Source organism: Telopea speciosissima, chromosome 4 (assembly GCF_018873765.1).
Source record: "Telopea speciosissima isolate NSW1024214 ecotype Mountain lineage chromosome 4, Tspe_v1, whole genome shotgun sequence".
NCBI lineage: Eukaryota > Viridiplantae > Streptophyta > Magnoliopsida > Proteales > Proteaceae > Telopea > Telopea speciosissima.
Window position 1 is genome coordinate 18,374,928 of NC_057919.1, and position 27,347 is coordinate 18,402,274.

Here is a 27,347-nt window from a genome sequence, read left to right on the forward strand (position 1 = left end):
ATCAGCATGGCTCTGGGCCCAAATGGGTGGAATAACGGACTACACCGCCATAAATGGTGGAAATCCCATCTTTGTTGATGCTCTCATTGGCTTCATGCTAGCGTATACACCACACTCCATAAAGAAATTAAAACTCTTCCTAGATCCTCTATTGCCAAGCTGCCCCAACCTCCCTATTGTGCAGACACAATAGGGCATGAAATGACTGCTTTACCCCCACTCGGGCAAGATGCTCAGGAGGGGTAAGGCGGTCATTGCACACCTTACTGTGTTTGTACAGTAGGGCACAGTACAGGCAGCTCGACAGTAGAGGGATCGAACCCACGTTGGACTCCTTTGTAACGCGACAGGGAGTATAGTATAGCGAACATTCAATGGCCCCTAGTGCTTGGACACGCAGCCCAACACCCCGCCCCACAAAACATAGAAGGTTATATGGCTGACAAGCATTTGTATTTTACCCGTGGCTTATCTGAAGCTTTCCTCCTTTCAAATGAATGGCCTGAATTTGCCACATCATCCCATATGCCACCAAGTACTTTCTCTTTCTTATATACTACTTTATCATGGAAAGATACTTCGTACTTTATACTTATTAAAGACATGTATTCCAATTAAGCTCCCAGTACTATAGATTTATAGAATTCCAACTTCTAATTAAGATTTAATATTTCTTTCTCTAAACTAACTCTGAAGTACCCCTCTCTCTCTGTCTCTGTCTCTCTCTCTCTCTCTCTCTCTCTCTCTGTGTCTCTAGTCCACACCCTCCACAGTTTCTCAACCTCCTTATCTCTACACAAAATTGCTTACACCCATAAACAAAAAACCAGAAAGAAAAAAGAAGGCAGAGGACATCATTGATTGAGCTATGGACACCCTACAGCTCCCAAAGAAGAGAGAGAAGATTGCAGACAAAGAAGGAGAAGAAAGACCACAACACTCACCCATCTCCACTTCTCCACCTTCAGCTTCCTCCTCTCCTTCTCATGAATTCTCCTTCACAATTTCTCTCCATCCCTCATCAACAACAACAACAACAACAACACCTGACAAGACAAAGTCCCAGCCACCGCCGCCGCCGCCATCATTCGCAATCGACCTTTCTCCGGCCGATGACATTTTCTTCCATGGACACCTCCTCCCTCTCCATCTCCTCTCCCATCTCCCTGTCTCTCCTCGATCTTCCACCAATTCCTTTGAAAGTTTCAATCTTCCCATCAAAGATGTATTAGAAGATTGTAAACCCAACAGTAACAGCAGCAGCAGCAGCAGTAGTATGAGCACCACCACCTCCACCACCACTAACAGCAACCATAGTAGCAGTACTGGTGGGTCAAAAGGAAGAAACAAACTTAAGCTCATCAAGTCTCTCTCTTTATTTGGAATTACTAAATGGCAGCAAAAAGGGTGTGAGGTAAGTGAGAGAGATGAAGAAGATGAAGATGGAGAGAAGAAAAAGAAGAAGAGGAAGATAAGATTTGATGTGGGTCATATTCTAAAGAGGTATGTAAGGATGGTTAGACCACTCTTGATCTTCAGTAATGGAAGGAAAGAGAATAATAAGCATCAGTTTCTTAGGCAGAATCATTCTTTTTCTGGTAATTTAAGTAGTTTGAGAGGTAATTGTAAGCAAGAGAGGAGGGGAGGAAGAAGAGGGGGAGGAGGACAATTCTCTGCTCCAGCTTCTATGAGAAATTCTCCTTCAAATAGTGGACTTCTTATTGCAACTGAGATTAATACAAGTGATAGCACCATGGAAGAACTTCACAATGCAATCCAAGCTGCAATTGCTCACTGCAAGAATTCCATTGCCATGAAAGCAGAAGAAAAACTCAAATGCTGATGATGTTAATGGGTTTGGATTTAATTTGTTGTATCTTTTTTTAAAATTTTATTTTCTTCTGTTTTCCCCCTTTCAATTCATTACATCTCTCTGTATAAAGTATAGAAGATTAATTAAGATGTAAGAAAGTAGACAGGAAAACAGATATGTTGTTGTTGTTGTTATTATTATTATATTCATGAGACATTAAAAGTTTAAAAGCTTGTTGGGTATTCCAAGAATCATCTTCTTATATTCCCAATGAATGCAATTTTTCATGATTTTTTCACTCAATTCTTGACCAAACAGTCTGCAATTTGAGGAACTGTACTATTTTTGCTCCATGTAAGGTCTGAGATTTCAAACATCTATTCCAAGAATCTCTCTCTTTTTTTGTTCCTCACACAATCCAAGGTGAAAATCTCTCTCTCTCTCTCTCTCTCTCTCTCTCGCCCCCCTCCCTGGTTTTTTGTTTAATGAATGAAATCATATATTGGATTACAATTTATGTTCAAAAATTCAAGAAATGGTTGAATAAAAATGGAAAATTTGGGTTTTTTTTAAAAATAATTTTTAAATAAAAAATGTTGTTGAAGTGTGATTATCAATGATAATGCATGACAACTATATACTTCCATATTATATTTGGTTGAGCTAATTATTTGAAATAATATTTTATTTTAAGAATAATCATAATTTTATTAATTTGGTATCTATTATTGTTTTGTTAATGCATGCACTATAGATGGCTAGCTAGAAGCTTCCTCGAGATTATGAGACAGTGTTGCAGAAGCACGTAGATTCTGGGAAAGTCATAAAGAGAATCAGGTATAAAGACAATATCAACTGTTGCATGAGCATGTTGGGCCCTGGTCACGCAGAGTGGGAGCAATTGATGAATATGAAGAACAATAGTATTAAGCTGCTCATGCTAATAGTGGTTATATTTAGGGTAAAATAGGGTCGGGTTGAGGCAAGGCTTTTGTTTAAAAACCTAGCCCAACCCTGATTCATCTTAGCTTAGCCCAAGTCTAACCTGTCAAGCTTAGCCTGGCCATAATTGAACATGATCACGACGGGTTAGCCTTGATTGACCCTGATTTTTGTCAGGGTTAAATTTATTTATTTATTTTTTTTGCCATTTATGCCTTTTTATGCATTTAAAAAAAAGAAAAATAATAATATATCCAAACATACATCCCTAGCCGATACATTCAGGCCATAGCATATATGATAATTTCATGACACATTCCTAGATGATGGGAGATTTTCCTTAGTTTTATATGTGTTGAGGGTTGGAAATACAGTGTTCCAATTTTCTCTTTGCAATGTCAGCAACACATGGAAACGGTATGTGCACGCTCGATGAAAATACAAAAGTAAACAAATACATACACAAAGAAGATGCAAGAGATTTAAGTGGTTCGGCAAAACCGCATACGCTCATGGAGTGAGATTCAACTTCACTATGAATCAAGAGAAGAGAAAATAATACAACCCTTGTGATTTGGTACCCAAACCCAAGCATCCATGTACACCCTTTTCTTATCCGACATTCACTCTAAATACCTTAACCTTAGCTCATTGCTTAGTCCTTGTACACATGTTGCTCCCACATTGTACCTCTTGGATTCTCAGTTGGATCCTCACATTGTGGTTCCTCACTTGAATCAACACTAACTTTCTTTGATAGACACCTCTATCATTTTATAGGACTCCACTATCGTGTTGAGCGCAAGATTCATTCTCTCTCCTTAGAGAAAACAACTTTTTTTCCTCTGTTTTATTTAATGTCTTCAACCACCAACCACTTTCATTTACTTGGAAGACTCTACATTTTTTAAGACTTCACTTTCTTGGAAAAGTCCAACACTTTAAAGGCTTCATTTCTTCTACTCTCTTGTGGAAGACCCAACCTTGTTGAAGATTCTACCTTTCTATTTAGAAGATTCAACCTTGTAAAGACTTTATTCACTCTCTTTGTTCTCCATCAACCTATTTAAACCATTGAACCAAACCTTCAACCAGTCTACATAAAAGCCATCAATGTTAGACTAAATCGATCCGAATAGGAACAAAATCCCAAAAGCCAGGGTCTTCATTGGGCGTTCAAGAACACAATCAAATAAATAATAGAAAACAGGGATAGAACCACCAACCTTGTTTCGCATCCATAGTGATGATGATTGCAGCGAAAAATAAAAAACAAAGATTTAGGTGCTTCCCCTCTATTCGATCCCAAAGTAACTGGCTTGATAAGAATACCGTATGTTCAGGGACGATGAACACTAAATATCTCTCTCTCTGTCCAGAATGCACTCCTTAATAGTGATTGAGAATAATTAGTTGTTATGGGTAGAGGGGGGACCTAGCTCTCCTTATATAATAATTCTTATAGGGTTTGACTCATCACAATCCAAATAGGAATCTATCTGCCCACATTAAAGTCAGTCCACATCAGACTTCTAATATAACTCAATGACCCCCTTAATTAGATCAATACCATAGTTAACCTGAGTTTTAATTTATTTAGTATTAATCCATAATAGATAATATGAAATTATATTCTAAATATAATTCTAACAATCAAACCCAACAATAAATAGATCATCCCAAGGGGGGGGGAGAGAGAGATAGAGATGATTTGGTATATAGAATGGAATCTGGTAATGAGACAAAGATCATTGTGGGTTTGCTAGACTAATCAAATTTGAGTGTGAATTTATTACTATATATTGAAGGTCTTAGAGACCTAGTTTTCATTCAACCAAGGTGTGAAGCATTATGAAACTTTTAGTACAAAAGAAAAGTACTTTTCGTATGAAATCACAATTGAGGCAGGTGTGAGCTGGGAAAAGTTAGTCCTAACACCAATTGCAGGTTCTCTGATGAGATAGTTGCAGTATTAAAAAAAATAGAAAAATAGAAAAAAAGAAAGAGCATTGAAACACCCAGCATTAGATTTAGGGTTACCAGAGAGGAAGTTGAGCCTTGCCCAGTTTCCCTTTTCGGAGTAGGCTTTGGACCCCATCCTATTAAGATAAAATCTGAAAGAGTAATAGAAAAGGAACTCATCACGAGTCACAAGTAGCTACTAGCTAGGTTGTTGGTTGGTTGTAACTTGTAACTTCTATAAGGGGAGAAGTAGTTGGTGTTATAAGAAGAGATAAGACTTACTAATAAGATTCCATATTTGTTTGTAGGGTCATTGATTTGATGGCTTTTTGGCTTTGGAAATCATTTAGGAAACAGCAAGTACCAAGTACAATACCCCTCCTCACCTCCAATACATTAAAGAAAATTATTGAGGGGCATAGACTATAGAGGAGGAGCATACCACTATTGAGTAAGGGTTTCAAATTTCAATCCCAAATGAACCGATTCAGTCCGGATCAAATCAAACCAAACCAAACCAAACCAAACTTTTATTGGTTTAGATTTGAGTTAGAGTTTTATGGAATTTGTAGAAATTGAAACCAAATTAGACTGATCAGTTACATTGGTCAAAACCAAAAATCAAATTGAACCAGATAAAAAATCGAGATCGGATTGATTAACTCTGTAAGAAATTGAAAAAAAAAAAAAACAAACAAGAATTTTCTCATTAATTACCTTAATTTGAACCGGACCGAATTTTATAGTAGCTCAATTACAAAAAACCAAAAAAAACCAGATCGAAACTGAAACCTTCTTTAATGGTTTGGTTTTGAATTTGCCTAGTAATTGATTGACCCGATTCAGCCTGATCAAAACCGGACTGAATCAATCGATTGACACCCTTATCAATGAGATGAGTTGGAAAGAAAGATAAAAGGGCAGTACAGTCATTTCATGCGATGAAGAGTGATAGATAGAGAGGATGCTAATGTACCCTCCCTTGGTGCGTGGCTTAAATAACCTTCTCTTATAATTGAGATTTTTGGCATGGTTTAGTACTATGCTATATTTGAAATTTAAATAGCATAAAGAATAGATTGGATCGAAACGACTGTCCTGGCGAACCCTTTTGTGTCTTTATGAATCTCTAACCGTGTGGAATATCCATAGCCAATTTTCCATTTTTTATTCTAAAATCAGAGGGTGCCTTATGTACTACTCTTATTTCACACTATCCAGGAACTTCCATAACGTTGGCATGATTCGGTTTGAGCAATGGAATCTGCCGTGAGACATCTTCATAATGAAAATGGAGTGAAAACATGAGTGTCTCAGGCTCAAATTAAAATTCTCTCTGGTGCCTGCATCTGCTAGTGCGGTGCAGTGTCGGCGCCGGAGTTTGACACCTAGCAGATGCTACATCCAATGGTACTGAGCTCGATTGACCCCCCCCCCCTTTTTTTTTTTTTTTTTTTTTTTTTTTCTTGAGCTCAGCATCGTTGAATTTAGCATTTGCCAAGTGTCGAGCTCTAGCGTCCGCATTGCACCGCACTAACTAATGCGGGCACCAGAGTGGATCTTTTTCCCTCAGGCTCTTAGCAAGCTTCGGAGAGTATGCTATCATCTTCTTCCTTTTCCCTTCTCACATTAAGGGCCCGCTTGATAACCTTCACAGAAATTGTTTTTGGTGTTTTCCCTTCTCGTTTACGAAATCGTTCCATCAACTTTGATTGATACACTTCTCTGCTCCCTTACGAAATCATTCCTTCAACTTTAACTGGTGCACTCCCCTACGTTGCTTGCTCAGAGAAGCCTCTCCCATAATTTTATCATTCTTCTTCTCCTCTAAATTAAAAGCCACACACGCAACATGTTCATGCTCTGTATCTTCCGAATTCTTTCACTTCACCCATTCACTTCATACTTTTAAGAGGCCCTTAGAACACATAGGCATATTATAATGCCTTTTATCCCCAATGAAGAGTAATTGTTGGGAGCCTGTGAGTTTGTGTGAGATTGATTTGAGCTTCTCATTGATTGAAAGGTGGAAATACATATATGATTCCATCCGCAGCATGTGCGGGGCCAATGAGAGTGCAGGTAGAAGCATCACGGAGATAGGATTTCCGCTTTTCATAGGGGTAGGGTAGTCATTTTGCTCCCACTATCTAGAAAAAAAAATGAAATACAAGTTAAATGCAATGCGATATGGTAGCTGACCCCACGGAAGGGGTTAAAAACAGGGAGTCCAAGCTCCCAATTTTGATTCGGATTGGATTGAAATCGGTCTAAATCAGTGTGTAGATCCGTAACCCTAGTTTTCGTACAAAGATCTGTTAGATCCAGATGGGCCAGAATCAGGATTGTCCAAATCGGCGGATCAGATCTGATTTAACCCGACAAAAAACCGATACCAGCCCAAATTTCATAAAAAAAAAAAGCATGATTTTTCGTATAGTAATGAATATATATACATGTCAAACCTAACCCAAATCAGACCAAAACCACTATCAATCCAATAACAAACCGATTAGAGAAATCGATAAGAAACCGAACCCAAACCAGTGCAACCTTATTGGATTGGTTTTGGAGTAACTCATTCTCACAACGAAACTGGTGAAACCTAACCAAAACCGGCCCAAACTGACCAATTGACCATCCCCCCCCCTAACTAGTCCAAGCCAGAAAACTCTAAGCTCTAACTTGGATCAGTTCAGCTCGCCCACGAACTTCCCAATGGAAACATTTTCCCTTTTTACCCTTTTGGTTGTTAGATGATGGATTTCATACATAGCCTATTTACTTGCGCTTTAATGGGCCGGGAATCACACACGCCAAGGTATTAAGGTGCAGCCCATCCAGTATAACCGGCATGTCTTACCTAATTTATTCCAGGTCCAAGCCCAGTCCAAATCAGCATGGGTTTAGCTTACAGCCAGGCGCCAAAAGGGCAGTCTTCCTGGACAAAACCTATTCATCTCTGATTCAAGCCCAGGCCCAACATGCTATGCCCAATGACTTAAAAGCCAAAATTACAAAGAAAAAGGATTTTTCTCTCTCTCTCTCTCTCTCTCTCTCTCTCTCTCTCTCTGGGGAGTGTACCGTCCATGCCCAGACACAGAAGGGGGCAAAATGACCATCATGTCCCCATGAAAGATGAAAATCTCTACCCCATGATGCAAACGCATGCACTCACATTGGCCCCTGCACATGCGTAGGGGCCACACTCCTCCATAAAAAATGCCGACCCTTTTATATATTAGATGTTGGAGAGCATTCAAGTTGGAGATTAAGCAAATGAGAAAAGCATGAGAATCTCATTAGATGATGATGTTGATGATTCAAAGTAAAAAGAGGTACAATCATAACAACACTAATACACCAGATCCTATTGAAAGTAAACAAGTGCCTAACACATTTGGTAGCATTAATTGTGTGGAAGCCTATTGCCACTAGGAGGTCTTGAGTTCAATTCTCCTGATTTACATCTCCCTTGATGGTTACATGATTACATGCATGGCCCTCCCTTAGGGGTGTCAATTTTGGATCGAAACTGGTAACCGGACCGAAATTGTCCTGCTAGGAACCAGAACCGACCCACCCAATAACTTATTGGTCCGGATCTGGTCTTAGTGATAGATTATTGGTCTGAATCTGATCTGGTCCCTGGGTTAGTTAAGGAATCGTTGGAACCGGAAGAATTGCATACACTTGAACTTGTCTTGCACCATTTTTTTTGTTTTAAAATATTAAAAGATGATCTTTGCCATTTTAACATACAGTTAAAGTGACTTTTATTATACAGTTGTTGTCTAGTTGCTATTAGAACATGATCCAAGACTAAGCAAGACACTTGGCCCTTCAAATTCTAGTATTCTACCCCTCTCATATCTGTTTCACATAGAGGACACACACCAGTAGTTAATGAATTGTTTTTGAAAGATTTTTGCTTGCTTGAGATTTCTCATTCCAATTGGAAAAAATGTTTTACATTTGGCTGCTCAACAAGGGCATGTTTGGATCCGATTAGGAACCGGAACTGGACCACCCATTACTTAATAGTCCTGGATCTCAAATTTGGAACCGGTGGGCTTATTGGTCCGGATCTGATCTTGATACCTTACAGCTAGAACCGCTAGAGAACTGGACCGATAGCCTAGAACCAGACAGGTTGACACCCCTAACCCCACCCCCCCCCCCCCTTCTAAATTAATTTTTTTAACCTAACTATTAATGACAAGGGTATTCTTTACCCCCAAAAAAAATTGACAAGGGTATTTTGGTCTCTAAAATTAAATTGACATGTTTCGTATCTCATTCTTATTTATTAAGGGGATTCTTTCTATGTCTTGGGATTAGGAGCTGTGGGTCCTGCCTGAGTCAGCTATACAAATGTTATGGGGTTTGTTTGTCACAAAGCTTATTTTGTAATTTCCGAAACCTCCAAATTCCAAATGGTGGAAACACCCTTAGAAATCAGAATGTCTTTCACCCGTGGTAAAATCATTGTTCTCTTTCTGCAGACAAGAAGATCTACTCCCATTAAAAAACAAAAAAAAATCCACCCTCCCTCTCCTTTAAAAAAACAAAAAGTACCAATTAGGCACTGAGTCAGGCTTCTCTCAACAAGTATGTCTGCATAAATAAGTGGATGAACACTTAATTTTCTATCAAGTGGGTTGGTTGGATGAGGATAAAATTTTGTGAAAATAAAAAGTAGATCTAAGGTCTCTTGCTCTAAGCCAAGTTTTAGCTCAAAAGTAATTAATTATATGGTAAAACTATAGTATTTAAAAGGTAAAGATGTATGGACATATATAAAGAAGGTGATGAATGATTGAATTTGGGGCTAGAGTTTTGCATGTGATCAATCGAGACCATTTTCTACATATGTAACAATTAGACTATCTAGATCATCCTTCGACATAACACAATTATGCATGTCTGATCGCTTATTTTTTTAGACGTGTTTGTGGAGAGAAACTTTTGCCTTGGGCACCAAATCACCAATACAATTAGAAAGCAAACCTATCCAAAACAAAAAACATCGCATAAGGAAATCTTGTGTTCGGTTAGGATATTTAGAGAAATTTTCATTGTTACTTTTAGGCTTCATTTCTCTTTTGATATAAATACCTTAGAAATAGAATTATTTGTTTAACAATCTCTGGGCTTGCTAGCAATTGCACAATCCCATCAAAACATTGAACTATGAAGCAGCAAAAATCTTTGAAAAAAAAACATTTTATGATGGATTACGAACATAAACATGAAGATATCGGATGGAAAAAAAAAAAAAATTGTAACTAAATAGAAAATTTTATAAACTACCTTTTTAATTTTTATCAAATTCTTTTCAATTCGGAAGATACTTGTTGTCTCATAGCAAATCGGACAAACCCATCATTTGAATAATAAAATCGTGTAAAATAAAAACCCAAACTTATGAATATAATAAGGGGATAAATATATATATATATATATTTATCCTTTATGAGCTTTGGCATAAACTTGGATCAAAACGACCATATGGAGCTAAAAGGTGAGAACTATGATAAATACGAGCAAGAACTAAACTAAAATATGAATCTTCTAGAGTACGGGCCGGATTCAGATCCTAGGATATCTAATTCAAACGAATTTTTAAATGTCATTTGGTTGTATCAAGGAATTGGATGGGCATAGGGGTATTGGAAATGTGTCTATCAAATTGATTAGTGAAGTATTCATGGATGTAAGTGATTTGATGATTGATGAACCCCGATACACATGGACCAATCAGAGGACGCCACGCATCCCAGCCCAAGGAGATAGGCCACGCCAGAACCAAAGGAGAGCCAAGCATGGACACAAATCGGATCGAACGAGCGTCAACGGGCACCGATCGAAAAGGCGTCGGTGGGCATGGATCAAATCAAAGCCCCTGGGCACGAATCGCCACGAGCGCCGATCTGGCGTGAACCCCCTCGGGCGCGAGTCGAACTGGCCTCAATGGGCGTGAACCCCCTCGAGCATGGACTACGGATAATCACGGGCAAACGAGAACTCTAGACTCTAGATTCTAGACCACCACCTGTACAGTCCCTGATATACACAAACACCTGACATCCTATCTACAACACATCAACATCTATCTATCGGAGACCTCAACCCTATTGGGACACCATCTCCCATAGGGGGACAACCACTCACGAAAGAACCCTGCTACCCAGGGACTCTATCCATTACGAGGATTTTCTCACCATCACCTCGGACTCTTCACACCGCCATACTCTACTATAAAAAGGAAGGTAATCTACTCCACCGATCATCTTGAATTCTATCATTCATCTGTTTGCTCAGAGAGATCTAACTTAGGCATCAGAGAGTCCTAGGTCAGAACCACATCGGTTCTCCTTTGTCATTCTGGTCCTTTTGCAGGTTACGGCACTCGAGGGACCCCTACACGATTTCCTAACGCAACAATGATATTAATGGGTTTTCATTGTCCCTTAGAAGTTAGAATTATTCATAGATAGGGATAGAATTGAGTGTTCTGTTCATATGGTCATCACACTATGTGTTGTCATGAATGTTGATTCTGATACATAAGTTTGAGTGTACATATATATACATATGTACATTGAAGTGAATCACATGAGAATCTTGAATGAATTATTGTCGGTTGTTTGAAGAATAAGATTCTCATTGGCAGTTTACTATTAGACCCTATCGTTGCAATTAGACATTATGAGTTTTTGTGTACGGACAGTTGATGTTTTCTTGACTATATATCGTTGTTGGATTCATGGTGTTTGACTGTGAACAAACTAGATGATCGACAAAGAATCCACTTCCCTCATAGAGAATATCAAAGAGAGATTATTTGAACACAATTTGATGAAATCCAAATCCGATGGCAGGTCTTGTAAATTGTTTTAGTATTAATATTTGCTTTATAAGTGTTTTGAAAATATTTTGGTTATTCAATCAATTCTTTAGGTTCTCTATATATAGAATTACAACAGGTTAGGGTTGTGACAGTAATTATTTCTGTGCTTAAGATTTATTACGTGATATTATTAATTAAGTCCATAGAATTAATCGTAATTAACTACCACTTTAGAAAATATAAGAGTTATATTTACCTTAGACATATATATATTTGTAAATATCTTTAATTGAGAATTAGAGTTATTATCTACGGTTACAGTTTGGGTAGATATCCCAATGGGATCTCACCTCTTTCCTATTTTAACAACATTGGGACTCTTTAGTAGCACTATCTTTAATAAGAAAAATGTGTGAGAAATAGACAAAGATTATAAGAGTCGTAGTATTACTAGTTAGTGAAAAGATAGAGAAGAGAGATAGAAGTTTATTAGGAAACTGTTCTTAGAGTTTCAATTAAATAAATAAGGAAGGGGGAGGAGGCTTGGACGTCCAAGCATACCAGCCCTCCTCCATCATTCTCTCTCTCTCTCTCTCTCTCTCGGGCTTCATCAATTGTAGTTGTTGTAGTTTCTTCTCTTCATAGAGGAATGTGGCAAGGGTTTTGAACCCCAGGAGTGAGCGAGTCAAGGAGACCATCTATTTAATATTCGTGCCAACCATTCCTAACGATAATGATGCAAGGGTTCCCTATGTTGCTTGGTAGTGGAAGAGCTAAGTTATGTAAAAGACATTGTGCTTGTAGCGTTCAAGGTAACTGTTCTCCCTTTCCATGTGATGGATATTTGAATGCCCTATACCTACATGAGGAATGATCATGAGGCTAATATGATTAGAGAACTAAGTTTTATTTTCCATTGTGTTTCCTATGAGCACTTTCAAGGCCGGGGAACATTGGAGGGAGCATTTGACCTCCAACATATAGACGGAGAGAGTAATGATGATAGTAGATTTGTGGGTCAGCCATGGGTACGTGAAGGAAAGCTTTTTTATCTTTTAATTTTGACAACATTGTCTTTTGGAGAAAGTTTTCCTTCACTATAGGTGAAATTTTTTTTGATCCTAGTCTTCTTTCTTTTTCTTTGATGGGTAGGATATGCAATAAGAGTTTTGGGTAAGATATGGAACATGAGTTTCTGACCAAGTCAGTCGTCCTATATATGCATCATAAATATGAGGTTCCTTTCCAGCCAAGTTGACCACGCCAAAGCATGAGAATGGATCATCTACACATACCAACAGGTGAATGTACATGTGAGAGCTAATCACATTTTAATTTTGTTTCTGTAAAAACCCCTCCTCCCCTTGTAAATGGAAAAAATAGGACAGATGGTTGACTCTCACATGTACGTTCATCTATTGGTACGTGCAGCGGAACCGAACTCCCAAAGCATGGACAAGCTTGTTGAAGAGAGATATACCTCTTCTAGAAAAGCCACATGCATGTTAGATGGAGAGAACCCCTTTAGGTCCCCAAGAATTGGATAATTAATTTCAAAGAAACTCACAAATTGGAACCACAACTCATACATAAAATTGCAGTGAATCAATACATGACCAGCCGATTAACAGACCTTATAACAAAGAACTTAAAGATTGTGTTGGGAGTTGTTCCATGTGGTTGTGAAGGCAAGAATACTTTTTCTATAGTGGCTTGTAGAAATTGAAGAGACACTTTGAAAGAGTGTGAAGTAGGGATGTAAACGGATCGAATTCGGTCAGATAGTGGCATTATCATATTCGAATCTGATTATATTCGGACGGATTCGGATAATTTTCGGATAGTGATTTTTTGAATATAGGTTCTCCTAAATGGATATGAATAAGGATCGAATACGATTTTTCGACTATCCGTTGACATATTTACCATTTTCATGATGAGGGTTAGGGTTGAGACTTGAGAGTTCAGTAATTACCCTTTCTTCTACTCTTCTTAATCTTTTATTTTCTTACGTTTTTACTTTTGATTTTTTAATAGATATGTAATTCCATGTATCACATTGCATAAAACAATATATATAAACCAATAGTAAATCTAGAAAAAGAATCACATTATCTTAACTTATAAATTTATAAAAATAAGATAACAAAATCCAATAAGGTAAGTTAAAAGGATAGACAAACACATAGTTATATTTCAGATATTTTATTACCGTTGGACTGCTAAATGAATCGGATAATAATCGATCGGATAGGGGGATTATCATATTCATATCCGATTAGTTTCGGACGGATTCGGATTCTCCTAAACGGATACGAACGCAGATCGAATACGGATTTACGAATATCCATTTACATCCCTAGTGTGAAGTGGAGTTTTTAAAAAAAGAAGAGCGAGGGTTTGAGGAAGTGGAATGGACAAGCAACTTGTTTGAGAAACCAAAGCAATTGCTTTGAATCTCTCTCTCTCTCTCTTGAAGAGCATAATTTCGGGCCATTCTTGAGACTATATTGTCTGCTATCTCTCACACTCTCGATTTAGCTGAAAATTCAAACAAATGTTTGTGCTTTTGGTTGATTCTCCGAGCTATTGGAAGAAACATTTGGGGCTTTTGGAAGTGGGAAAGGTTTGTCTTATTGATGCTTATGAGGTAACCTTGTACTTCTTCAAGTGGTTATTGTTCCTCTTTCATTCTTGTAATCCTCAAATTTTGGGAAAAAACTTGAGATACATTTGATATTAGTGGATTCCTCTCGTACTTCATCCTGAGAATTTTTCCCTTCACCTTGAAGGGTTTTCCATGTTAAAATTTGTGTTGTGGCTGTTTGTTTTTTCATTTTTTTCAAGTGTTTGCACACACAATTTTTGTGGGATGTTTTATCTTTGGTTCATACATAGATAGATGTTTTATCTTTGACTCATTGACATTAGGGAAATAAAACAAAGGGCAATTAAAAGGTGTCAAGTTCTAAATACATCAATATAAAAGGGATTGAGCTCCTCTCCCACGCGGCACGGTGTGCAGGGCTCATCGTATGGCTGGGGAGATGTTGATCCACAAGCCAACACATCGGGATGTATGCTGGTGTGTGAATTGGAGCTCCCCAACCCCACGATGTGCGCCGGAGAAGAGCCAGATCCATATAAAGGTGTCATTCAACACTGCCTACTAAAATAAGGAGGGATGTTTACCCTTTACTGGAATGGAGTAGCACCACTCATCAAGCCAAGAAAGTACAATCTCCTCTACAATGTCTGAGCTCCTTCAAAAAAAGACCTGGAGGGAGTACATTATCCCCTTCCAGTCTCACTCCTTTGGAGTAGAAAGTAGAGAGTCGACCCCCAACCCCCCCCCCCCCCCCTTTCCTCTTCCCGGTATTTTTTCAGATTAATTTCCTCACCCAAACGCCAAATCCATTTGCTAAGAAGGGCTGTATTGATGACTGGCAGAGGTTGGGCTTCAATTCCTCCCTTCTCCTTAAGGTTACACTAATTCTTTCATGAAACCAAATGGCAGTTAGCCTTTATAACTAAATTTTTGGGTTGCCCAATATGACCAATGACTCACTTTCATTCTTACAATCAGAGACTCAGCTACTCTCACAAGAGATATGGGCCAAATGGCCACCATATATACCCTAATTTTGTTATCTTATGTCCCAATGACAGTTCACCATTTCATATATTTTGCCATCCCCTCTTCAATCTTATATACCCACCTGGACCACCATTAATGGAGGGCCTCTTCTCTCTCTCAATGGATGGATAATGGAATTTATCTCATTTTTCTCCTCTCATTGGGTAGTGGAGATTCTTTAAATCCATGCATTATGAGGGTAACCATGTCAGTATATATTACTTTCATCACTTAACAAATCTTTCTTCAAGAATTTCTCCCAGACCAAAAAACAAAAAAGAGGTTTCTACTTGAACCATTTAACTAGCCTCCACCCAAATGAACATATTCACAAATCCAAATCAAAACTGTTCAAGATTAGATCTATCAATAAACAGCACAAAGCATAGAAATTAATCTTTAACTGCAAATTTTTATACATAAAACAGTCAAGCACTAACCTCTGGAAGGGGGAAAAATGTAAGAAAGTGGTGATGAAAGGAAAGATAAATCAAGGTTAAAACCCCTAACCCACAAATAAATCTAAATTATCAGCAGTTCCTCTAGAATTAGCAGAAATATACCCCCCCCCCCCCAAAAAAAAGGAAGAAAAAAAGATGATGATTATCTCTAGCTAGGAGTCCTTGTTCTTCATCCACAATGGCATTAAATCCCAATCTCCACATCTCTTGAATTTTTAGTCCTCACTACATCTGCCAAAAGTTCCTGCAGCAAGAAACCAAGTTAAGGTAACCCATCAGAACCCAATAGAAATATTTCTTTCTAATTATTATGAACAAATTAATTTACTTTCTTGCTCACCTGTTGTGAAGCTTCACTAACTGGCACCTCCTCTTCATGAACCAACAACATAGACCCTTTTCCTTCTACAGCTCTGTTCTGCATAGACCCATCAGTACTCTTATCAGCTTTCTTGGGAAGATTGTGGGATCTCTTCAGACCCAAAAGCCCTTTCCACTTAATGGAAGAACCCTTGGAGGGCTTTGGAGATACACCAACACAGTCTTCTTCATCGATGAGGAGCTCATCTCTCAATGTCATCTTCTGAAACTGGTTGGTACAGTTATCCTTGAAGGGTAACAACCTACCCTTGAAGAAGAGCTCATCTGCTGTCATCATAGTGTTGTTGGTGACAGAGAATTCGAAATCAGATGAAGCAGCAGCCACAGGTGCTTCTCTGGAAGTGCATTCATACTTGATCTTCATTTGTTGGGCATCTATGAAATCATTTGAGAAAGAGATTCTAGGGCTCATGGGAGCATAGTGACCTTGGTGCTCTGTGTTGAACATGTCTAAGCATGCCATAGGAAGAAGAACCCACAAGACTTATCACCACCACTGGATGCTTCTTATATTTATTTTTACCATGTCAAGAAGTGGAGGTGGAGTTTGTATTTAATTAATATATGTATTATTATTATTGTTATAAAATTGGAGTAGCAGCAGGGTTTGAATGAATAGTATTATTTATGTATGGTATAACTTATGTCATGTCATGATATGTGTGGCTTTCTCACTTCTCTGTGATGGCCCAACATCTTAGATTTGTCGTATTTGACTCTGGCTGCAAGTGCAACTGTTCAACTGGACAACAGCACCACCTTTTCTTGTGTACTAAATCCACCCTATCTTCATTAGACCTCCATGTATTAGAGTTGATGATTCTCATTTTCTTCTCATCTACCCCCCAAACAAAAAAGTTGCAGAAGAATGGAGAGGAGGTTTATGGAGAGTGGTAATACTAATAGTCTCTAAAAAAAGATGTTGGTCATTTCATATGTACCTATTATGCTTCAATCTTAAAATCAAGGGTAAATTATACGTCGTCATCCCCTGGTTTTCAAATGAAACTCAAATCATCCCTTGGTTTTTGAAAAAACCCATCCGTCCCTCTCTATAGTAACAGTGTTAGTCTGCTATTAGTTATTAGTATAAAAGGACTATTTTATGCTTGTATTAAAACATTAGAATTAAATTTACAATACCACCCTTCAAAATCTATGTTTAGATGTCAAGGGTAGTTGAGGAATTTAAATTTATTTAACTGGTTGACATCATCACTTAACAATATAAAACTAATGGTAGAGACTAATTTGTCATTTTAGGGTCTGATACAGGAGGTGATTTGAGTATTTTCAAAAACCAGAGGGTGACATGTAATTTATCCTAAAATCAATTATTTTAAAGTGGGGTGGCCTCTTGTGACTCTTATATTTGATTGTCGGAACACCCACAACCGATGTGAGATTACCTCAATATTCCCCCTTACATGTAAGTCTTCTTGTAGGCTCTATCTTCGTGGGTGGAGCAAGACTCATCATCAACAGAGGCCCAACGTACCCGCTCTGATACAATATTAAGCTTCCATTTTAAAACCAATTGATTCAATGTAGGATGATCTCTTGTGACTCTTATTTTTTATAGTCGAAGCACCCACAATCGATGTGAGATTACCTCAATAATAGCAATCTCATTAAGGTAAATCATCATTTCACCTCAGGACTTTTTGTAGAGTGACGAAGAGAAAGTATATATTACAGTGTTATTTATGGGTGATCCTAGTAATTTTTAGGTGTATGTTTGTCTGTAAACAAGTTTGCATTAATGGATTCCTGCATTGGACAGAGGGTACTCATGGAAGTAATTGCCTTTCCTTGGAACCCTTGGAGCCTTTGAACCAATGGGTGGATGGGGTAGTGGTTAACATTTATGGAGGGATGATATGAATGGCTGTCTATGTGATCCAGAGAAGAGCAGAGCACAGCAGTTTTATAGGGAGGGGTTGGGGTGTAAGTCTGTGTATGGCAGATTCTACTGCTGGCATGGAAAGCAACAGGAGTAAATTAAGAGGATGGTTGCTTGGTTTGTGTACTAGGAAGGCAAGTTTTGCCTTTTCAAAAATCTCTCTCTTTCTCTCCACTAAAGATAGAGAAACTGAGAAAGCCAGAAAGGGGCTATCCTTGGTACCAAGACCTCCTCCACTCTTGGGGTTCAGCATTGGAGACTGTAGAGAGAGAGAGGGGGGTGGGTGACAGACGAGGAGGGGATGAAGAAGGACATGCATTGGCATAGTTGACTGAGCTTTGACCTGTAAGTTTATTAGCAGTGAATGAGCTGGCGATGCAGACGAATCGATGGGACCACCTTCTCTCTTTCCAAATTTTTTTTTTTTGGGAAAATTTCATGGACACCCTCTAAAAGTATTCAATATCTCAGAAACTTATCATACTTGGTCAAAATATCACAGACACCCCAAACGTTAAGCATAGTTAGTATCCAAAGGTGAAATATCCATTTTATCCCTTAGTTATTTAAATAAAAGGACAAAACTGTCATTTCATCTTCTTTCATAAATATCCATTTTACCCTTTAATCATTTAATTAAAAGGACAAAACTGTCATTTCATCTTCTTCCCACTGCGGCTGCGGCTGCGGCTCCGGCTCCGGCGACCATCACCTGCTCCGGCCGATTCTGGCTCGTAATCACCAGAGATATCCCATTCGAGATGGTTTTTGAGGAACATGGTGTTGCTGCTGCAATTTCGTCTGTGGGTGGAGCGGTTGAGACTTAAAAGGATGGAGCAGAGTTGTGGGTGGAGCTGAATTAAGGGTCACACAGAATGGCTCTACCGTTTGAGCTTTCTTGAATCTATCAAGTCCAGCTCTCCTATATATTGTATTTCTTTCAGGAATGTCCTTACAGAAAATTCAGTGACACTTCACCCGATACAACATTAAGATGCAGCTCTTCATAGCAACAATAGAGTCGAGTCACCTCGCATTGCACTCATCTCCAATCTACCACAGCAGAAGGGATCTCCGCCAACCAAAGCATAGCACCAGATCTATATATACAAAACATCCTCACCCGCAGTAAGATTAAGATTCAAAGTTCAAATCAACTGACTGAAAGTTTAAAAAAAAATAATTAATTAGGGGAATGGAGTACAGGGGTGGTGGGCAAAAGAGACACAAGAAGGAATTAGTTATTCTCGAAGAAAACCCTTTCATCTGCGAGGAAGAAGACGATGGATGACTTAGGGTTTTGTCTCATCTTCTTCCCTCTATGGCTGCGGCTCCGGCGACCATCACCTGCTCCGGCCGATGTCCATTTTTGCCTTTTTCCTGCTTCACAGAGAGAGAGAAAGAAACCCACAGAGACAGCAGACAGACGACGAGCCGACGAGGGTTCACTTTAATTTAATTTGTAGAGTTAGCGTTTTTATGGGGTTGGATTGCTGAGAGCATGGTCGGGCGAGGGAGACTGGAGAGGGTGGTGGCGGGGTTGCAGGGGAGCAAGAGAAGGAGGGCTGGAGGGGGTGGCGGCGGTGGAAGAAACAGCGAAGGAGAAGAAGGAGCAGAAGAAGGGGAGAAAAAAGGAATAAAAAAAAAGTATTGAATAAAAACAAGGGTAAAATTGTCTTTTTAAAAAAACTAACTTCTAACATCATTAATTATCATTAAGGGTATCATAGGAATTTCATCGTGGTAAGGGTAATTTCGTCATTTAAAAAGAATTAACAGACACTTAACTGCAGAGACTAACGGAGTGGACTAAATTGAAACAAATTCAAAAAAATAGGGGATGTCTGTGACATTTTGATCAAGTATGATAAGTTTCTGAGATATTGGATATTTTTAGGGGGTGTCCGTGAAATTTTCTCTTTTTTTTTTAATTTTTCAATTAAGAAAAGAAAATAAACTAAAATTTTTGTTCTCCCAATTTCCCCTAAATGGGCTTTGTATATTTGTTTTATAGATGAAAGCACGTGGGCACGTGCTGGGCTTCCCCTCTTCACTTCCTCCATTTAGGTGGTGGTGGTGGGTCAGGGACTCAGGAGGTACTTCTTTAGGGTCTTGCCTCTGCAACCCAATTCCAAGAATGCCCAGTATTGTTCCTTTTCTAAGTAAAAAATTCCTTTTTTTCATTTTTAAATGGTAAAAAAGGGGTCACTACTCACTAGAGGTTAAAATATTCAGTAATTTCTAGGAAAGAAAAGGAAGAAACAAAGAAATTACCTTAAATATTATTCTAATGAAAAGAAAGCATTATTCTTATAATAGAGATTAGAGATATTTAACTCTTAGAGTTTCATGTTCTTTCTCCTGGTCTTACTTCTTAGACCAAAAGCTGCTGATTCAAAGGCAAAAACTTAGGGTCTACTCTACTGGCTTAATTAGCTTGACTGAAGAACTTAGTTTGATTCTGTCATGATTCCCACAAAAGAAAAATGTACTTTGATTTTTTTTTTGTTTTTTTGGGGTTATCTTAAAAGATGAGAAAGGGGTGAGGAACCCCCACAGAAAGTTCCTTCATTGTATGTAAGACAAACCTATCAAGTTTCTGATCAATTAGATACTATTAGAAATATGCATTTAATGTTAATGGTCAATGAAAACCTCTAGGGTTTCTCCCCTTGGACCCCCTACCACCACCCCCCCCCCCCCCACAATTTGTTGAAAGTTAGAAATATCCTTCACTGTTTAATGACACCCATCCAAGCTCAATGATGGCCAATAGTGAGGATCAGGCTTTTTTCTTTCAAGCCCAGTGCCCAATGAGACATCCAATGGCTAGATTGCTAGGCGCATGCAGTGATGTGTGCCTACGTGGAGCCCGATTTACGCCCAACAACCTAGCCATTAGATGCTTCATTGGGAACTCCCTGGGCATTAGGCTCGTAGGAGAGGAGCCGAATCCTAATGGTGAAGGAATTTATCTTTCTGATGGCTTAACGAAAACTAGTTCCTTTGCTGATACATAGTTTTTGACAACGGTTTTGCGCATAACCACTCACCATGGACAGTCAAACATGAACCATGAGATGGGATATTATAGGGTCAAAATGACCAAACACTCCCTATTTAACACATCGTCACCCAAAAGGGAAAACATTGTTGTTTATGAAAATGGGTGTACAAAAAAATTGAACACTTCAAAACACTCAATTCATTCTTAGGCCCAGCACAATCTACTTGAAAGTCCAACTTGCTATCAGTGTTTAGATTTGGCAAAATGGGGTGGAAATCTTCTTTGAATATAATATTTATGAGTTTCAATTGTTTTTTCTTCTAAGTCTCCTTCGTAGCAAGTACTCCCATAGATTTTACCTACTATATTTCTTGTTTCTGTTTTAGTTTGTTTCTTTTCTTGTAATTCAATCTCAGCCATAGGATTTATTAAGGGTAGAGATTGAGATCCTAGGGTTTTATTCTATAAATATGTGATGGGTGTAATAATGAAGAAATATTATTTTTTTGGTAGAATGGAGAAATATTATTATTAATGAATTGACCATGGTTGAAAATTCTTCCTTTTTTCTTAAACCTGTAAGAGTTTCGATTTGTCAAGCTTCGAAAAGCTTGAGACAAGAATCTAAGAGCTTGTTTTGTCCTTGGTAGAGCATATCCCCACCTTCTGATATTCCTAGAAGAGTTCGACTGTTGGTTCCTGTTTTTGTTTACGTCACTAGCTCCCTTACTCATATGTTAAGTTTCAATTTCGTCGAAATTTATCAGATGACATAAAATTCAAAACTAGAACAAGATGCATAGGAATACAATGTGGTACGTGCATAGATATACACAAGAGGATATGAATATGACATTAGAAATGTAAAAAAGTAAATGATAGAATTTGAGGATGAATATGACATATGATCAAATTAAACAATTTCCTAAATATCCAATGATTTGACGCATCTTTCTTCCTATGGCAGAATGAGATCATGGTTATAAATCTAATTTTTACCAATGTCTTTATAAATTAAAAGGAGAAAAGTTCTTTGCGGGCGAGCGTACCACCCACGTACAAATACAATGGGGACGAAATGACCCCCTGCGGTCTGCCCCCTATGAAAGACGAAAATCTCACCCCCAATATGCTTTTGCGTGTGCTCTCATTGATCCCCACTTGTAGAGGCCATGTTCACCCAAATTAAAATTTGGCCCACACTATTTGACAAGTTATTGGCAGCTGGTGAAAGAAAATATGTAAGGAACTCAAGTATGACTGACTAGGTTGCTTCAACAAAATGGTACAAGTGAATTACTCTTCTTGTGCTAGAAGAGTTTGGGATTGATTACTGCAGCAGCAGGAGAAGAGATTGAGGAACATGGTTCGTGATCTCGGTATCGGTTGGATCGGATTGATCGATATAGATTGGGATCGCCCAAACTCAGGTAAATATGATATTTTTGTTCCTATTTTTTTTATAAAAAAAAATTATTTTTTTATATTTTTACCCTTGTCCATACAGGTGGATCGAATCAATATTGGAATCAATCTCGATCAATACCAATCCGATCCGACCAAAATCGATCGATCCAATCCGATACCTCAAACCATGGTGAGAAATTAAGATCTAGAGGGGAGAGATGGATGAATTGGGTTATTGTTTGTTGTTTGAAGTCTATAATTCTATATATGAAAAAGGCACCAATCTCACACTCCACATGGCTTGCCCTTTTTCAGTGGAGATCAGGTGGAGTGTGGCCGAATGGGGCTGCAACAAGTATTGTGAATGCTTTGGTTATTCTTTTAATCACTTCTAGAGATGGAGAGCTTTTAAAGGCCAGTCAACAATCTAACAGTGAGGGAAGAAGGGTTGTTGGTCCAAGTATGTCGTCTCTCTTTTGGTCCCCTAAATTGTTAACAAGAACTACTTTTTTTTTTTTCTAATTCTAAAACTAATTTAAATATTTTATATGGGCAGTTCATGGCTCTTTTTCCTATGTTGGATCAGAAGAAACAAAGCTTTCTTTCTTCAAATTAAAAATTGGGGCGGGTGGAGGAGGTGTACTTGCAACTTATTATTACGTTAATTAAATCTCCACTCATTGTTCCAAGGCCTTGAGGAATCTCCTTCATTCGGTGATTAGTATCAGTACTCATTTGTAATCTATGTTTTATTCCACCAAATCATGGATCTCTCTCTTAATTAATTAAGTTGGTCATTGCACATGGTGAAGGTTTATTGCTAAATCCATTGACAGCTGGGTCATGGACTCAAATTGAAAACCAGCAAACAAGACTCTGGATTTCATTCTCTTGTAAGCCTTGGGCTTCACACCATTTACAGACACAGTACCAGGACTACCAGCCTCTGATTGGGGCTGTAGAGCTCCGTATTGACTTGGTGCATGACTAGATGCAGTTCTATCACATGGCAGCTTAGATGGGATTGAAACTTTATGGACAGTTTAGATGGGTTATCAAAAAACTACTTCATGAACAGAATCACAGATAGACCCTTAGGTTACTTAGTAAAAAAGGACGTACCAAATGCACAAGGCTCCGCCACTACGCGATCTGGGAAGGGCTATAATGTATGTAGTCTTACTCTTGCTTTCGCAAAGAGGTTGTTTCTAACCTTAGGTCACTTAGTCACATGTCAAACTTCAGATCAATTTGAGTTTGTTATATAGCAAAATAATGAATTCTTTAAAATAAGACTATAAAGAAGATGCACCTGACTACAATACATACAAAAGAAGTTATTGTATTTTTTGACCGGCAATAGAGGTAAAACCAATAATAAGGGAAATAAACTTGATAAATTTTTAACGGTTAAGATCTTACTTCATTAGCTTCAACGGTTTAGATTTAAAAGGTGTGTTTACCAGTACATTTAATGAAAATATCTATCACTCTTATCTAAATGACATCTCTATAGATGTACTTAGAACTTGACATCTTCTATTTAATTGTATTTTCTTTTGTTTCTAAAAACTTATTTAAAGATAGGAGACATGACTTATACACGGGAGATCTCATCTAGACTGTCTTTATAAGGGGGTGGGGTTTTGGTCATTTCAGATCAATGTAAATGCCCATCCAATGGACTTGGATCTACTCCAGCGACACATCCCAACGGATGGGCTAGCACAATCCACATTGGGATGTGTGTTGACATGTGGATCGTGCCAGCCTATCTATTGGATGTACGTTGGACACTGTCCCGCACTACAGTGAAACCTCATCCCCATCCAACTGCACTCCATGCAAGCCCTGCATGAAAACTATTGCCTTAAAGATATAAAAGAGTTTTGGTCAAAGTTTTGTATATGAATGTGCACCATGCACGGTCGCCCCCCCCCCCCCCCCTTCTCTCTCTCTCTCTCTCTCTCTCTCACAATAGAGTGTGGAAATGATGAAACCCTTATTAATTTGATGTCTTGTAGCCCACTCCCTACCTAATACGGCCTTTTACCTGAAAAACCAAAAAAACAAAACCTTACATGGCCTTGCATGAAAATCCTCCCATCAAAACTATTTTGAAGTTATCATATATCAATAGTAAAAGTTTTCATTGTTTTGTATATTTTTTTGGACATGCATGAAATTACAATACTTTCTCTCATTTAAACAAAATGTCTTATTAAAAGAATAAAAAGATAGGATTACAAGTTATTTGACACTTTAAGGGGTGTCAATAAAAAAATTTCAAAGACAAATAAAATTGAATTTGAATTAGAGAAATTTGATACAAGTTAAGACAGGGTCCATTTACTATATCCCAATGGGAACCAAAAGAATATTGTTTGATTGCGTGGAATTTGCATTCAAAAAAATGAACATGTGAAATTATCACTCCACCCCTATTAAAAATAAAACATAAAAAAATCGACCTATATATTCATGTTAATAAAACCTCCTATACACACTTTTATTGACTCCGCATGGATGCAAGGGCAAAACAATGAAGCATAAGCATAGATCTCTTACCCATTTCCAATAGTCAAATTTCCCATACCATTCTTTTCCACATGAGAGAGAATAAGAAGTTTGTGTAGAAAGATTCTCTTGATGTGACTGTTGCCTTGCAAAAAACCTTTTAGCTAACAAAAATTGACTCACCAAAATGTTTTACTTCTTGTCTTTTCCGTAGTTAAAATTCCCCATGTTTGCCTCATGGGCGCAACAATATTTAACACCCACAACCCTACCAAAAACGACGAAAGAAGAAAAAAACAAATTAGAAAATAAAAGAAGCGAATGGCTTTGCATCAGTATACTTACCAGAGTACGTCAGAAGTCAGAACCATAAGAAAACAAACGATATACATACACCCCTGCAAGTATTTCACATTCACGTGGAGTTTTAAAAAACCCATAAGAAGGCTCCAAAATTGGGACCGTTTTCACTTTTCCAACAAAGGGAGAGGGGCTGAGGTGCTTAAGCCTAAGTTCTTTTATATTTGGAAAAATTACGTATCTCTTCCCTATATTTTGCCTTAATTATACGTTCTGTTTTTTGATTTTTTTACCTTACACTTTGACCCCTTATGGCTGTCTATGTTAGGGTGTTGTTAGTTAATGATTTGAAAAGACAATATTACCCTTGTTCTAAAATACCACAAGTAGAATTACAATGATACCGTTTTCATCATTCTCAACCTTAAAACACCCATTTCTTTCCTCCTCCACCGCCATCACTACAACTGCTGCCTCCTCCTCCATCGCCACCATTGTCGCCACCGCCGCCTCCTCCTCCTCCTCGGACTCTTATTCCTTAAAACTTTAAATTCACGCACTGCAAAGACTGAACAGTAGATGGGTTCATCATCATAGCTTCCATTACCGCATGAAGAGCGCAGTAGAAGGTGTTGATTTCAATCTTCCAATGTTGTTGCTCTGCTTGAACACGCTGGACTGACAAGGTAACTATACTCCCATGTGAGGTTTTTGGTTGAATGGTTGGTGGGCATGTTGCTTGGCTCTGCTAGCATTCTAGAAATTAGGTTAGTTTTACTCATTTTTTTCACTGCTTCAAGTTGCCTCCTCTAGCTGCAGCATGAACAGTTATTCACCATCTCCCACCTAAAAATCGAAGGAATCTCCTCTAGATACTGCTCCGTTTCTCATTTGCATATGATCAAACCCTAATTTAGGACTGATCGATGAGCACCCAGAATTGCCAAATGCAAACCCACATTCTTGAACCCCCAATTTCCATCTATAAATACCCTTTTGAAAGCAAGAAACAGAGAAGCTATAGCTTGGATCGATCGTTTAATTTTTGTGAGCTAGCTAGCTTTAAATCGAATCATGGCGTTCGTAGGAGTAGCTCTAATCCAAGTGAGTAGTAATAGTAGTAAGGTTCATGTGTCTTGCCAGGTTTCTCTTTGCCGCCCGAAGCTCTTGTCGTCATTCGCAGGGAAGCGCAAAGTGATAAGGATACGGGCGGAGGCATCAATCGCGGAATCGTCATCTCGAACTCATCATCTCTCCTCCTCCGATTCAGTTTTAGACAACGGGAGGAGCGTATTAGGGAGTTTGGATAAGAAGAATATGGACTATGAAATAAAAACACACCTCTTGCAGCAGTTGGGACAGTTGCAGAACCTCCAGATCTTGAAATTGATGGAGAAATCTTATGTGGGATACACATTGTGCTTGAAGAACCCAAAAGAAAGGTAATAAAAATGTGAATTTACCCATGATGAGGTGGGTGGGGGCTGGTGGAATTGCAGCATGAAGAAGAAGAAGGGTATTGTTGGGTTCGGAAAAGTTTGATTCAATGTCAAAATCAGAGGTTGCAGGAGAAAGGTGGGGACGAAGTTGCAAGAGGAGGAAGAAGAAGAAGGGTAAAAGGGTTATCTCACAATGACCAAGGGTTAGTTTGGGCATTACAAAAAATCTAACTATGCCATGTCAGCACTTAACAGACAGATTCTAATGGCAGGGGAGGAATTAGTAATTTTTTGAAAACTACAGGAGAATTGTATGTAATTGGGCAAAATCAAGAGGAGGAAGGTGTAATTAGGGCAAAGTACAAGAGAGGGGTATGTAATTTTCCCTTTATATTTTGGTGTTTATGAGTTGCAAGAAATGAGTTAATCTTTAACCAGAAGAAATGGACGCCTTACCCCAACTCGGGCAAGTCGCTCGGGCAGGGGTAAGGTGATAATTGCATGCCTTGCCGTGTCTGCACAGGACACAGCAGTCAGCAGTAGAGGATCCAGATTGCATTAGAAGTGATTAACAAAACTCAAGGGGTTTTTGAGGAGTTTTGGGTCTCATCTAGGGGCCGTCGTATGCAACATGATGCCCCAGCTGAACTTATTACTGCCCAGTCTCATGGTTGGTCTACCCCTCCCTTGAATTTTAACAAGGTAAAACTTTGATGCAGCCTTAC

The 27,347-nt window shown here is 38.4% G+C and overlaps 2 protein-coding genes across 2 annotated transcripts; one reads left to right on the plus strand and one right to left on the minus strand.

Annotated features, from left to right (window-relative positions):
* Positions 1–854: 854 nt before the first annotated feature.
* On the plus strand, positions 855–15,498 carry LOC122658666 (BRI1 kinase inhibitor 1). Its single transcript, XM_043853711.1, has 2 exons — positions 855–1,870; positions 15,488–15,498. The coding sequence occupies exon 1, from the start codon at positions 869–871 to the stop codon at positions 1,841–1,843; it is 975 nt and encodes a 324-aa protein (XP_043709646.1). The 5' UTR covers positions 855–868; the 3' UTR covers positions 1,844–1,870; positions 15,488–15,498.
* A 75-nt stretch (positions 15,499–15,573) lies between these two features.
* On the minus strand, positions 15,574–16,579 carry LOC122658924. The gene is made up of 3 exons (XM_043854084.1): positions 16,009–16,579; positions 15,817–15,912; positions 15,574–15,768 (listed from the first exon to the last, which is right to left on the minus strand). Exons 1-2 carry the CDS (start codon positions 16,510–16,512, stop codon positions 15,853–15,855), a joined length of 564 nt encoding a protein of 187 aa, XP_043710019.1. The 5' UTR covers positions 16,513–16,579; the 3' UTR covers positions 15,574–15,768; positions 15,817–15,852.
* Positions 16,580–27,347: the final 10,768 nt, after the last annotated feature.

Bases quoted from the DNA above. Each gene is read 5' to 3' on its own strand.
- LOC122658666 (XM_043853711.1), top strand. From the start codon at position 869: ATGGACACCCTACAGCTCCCAAAGAAGAGAGAGAAGATTGCAGACAAA.
- LOC122658924 (XM_043854084.1), bottom strand. From the start codon at position 16,512: ATGGCATGCTTAGACATGTTCAACACAGAGCACCAAGGTCACTATGCT. The intron at 15,913-16,008 runs GTGAGCAAGAAA...TTCTTGCTGCAG, and splicing joins TTAGTGAAGCTTCACAACAG to GAACTTTTGGCAGATGTAGT.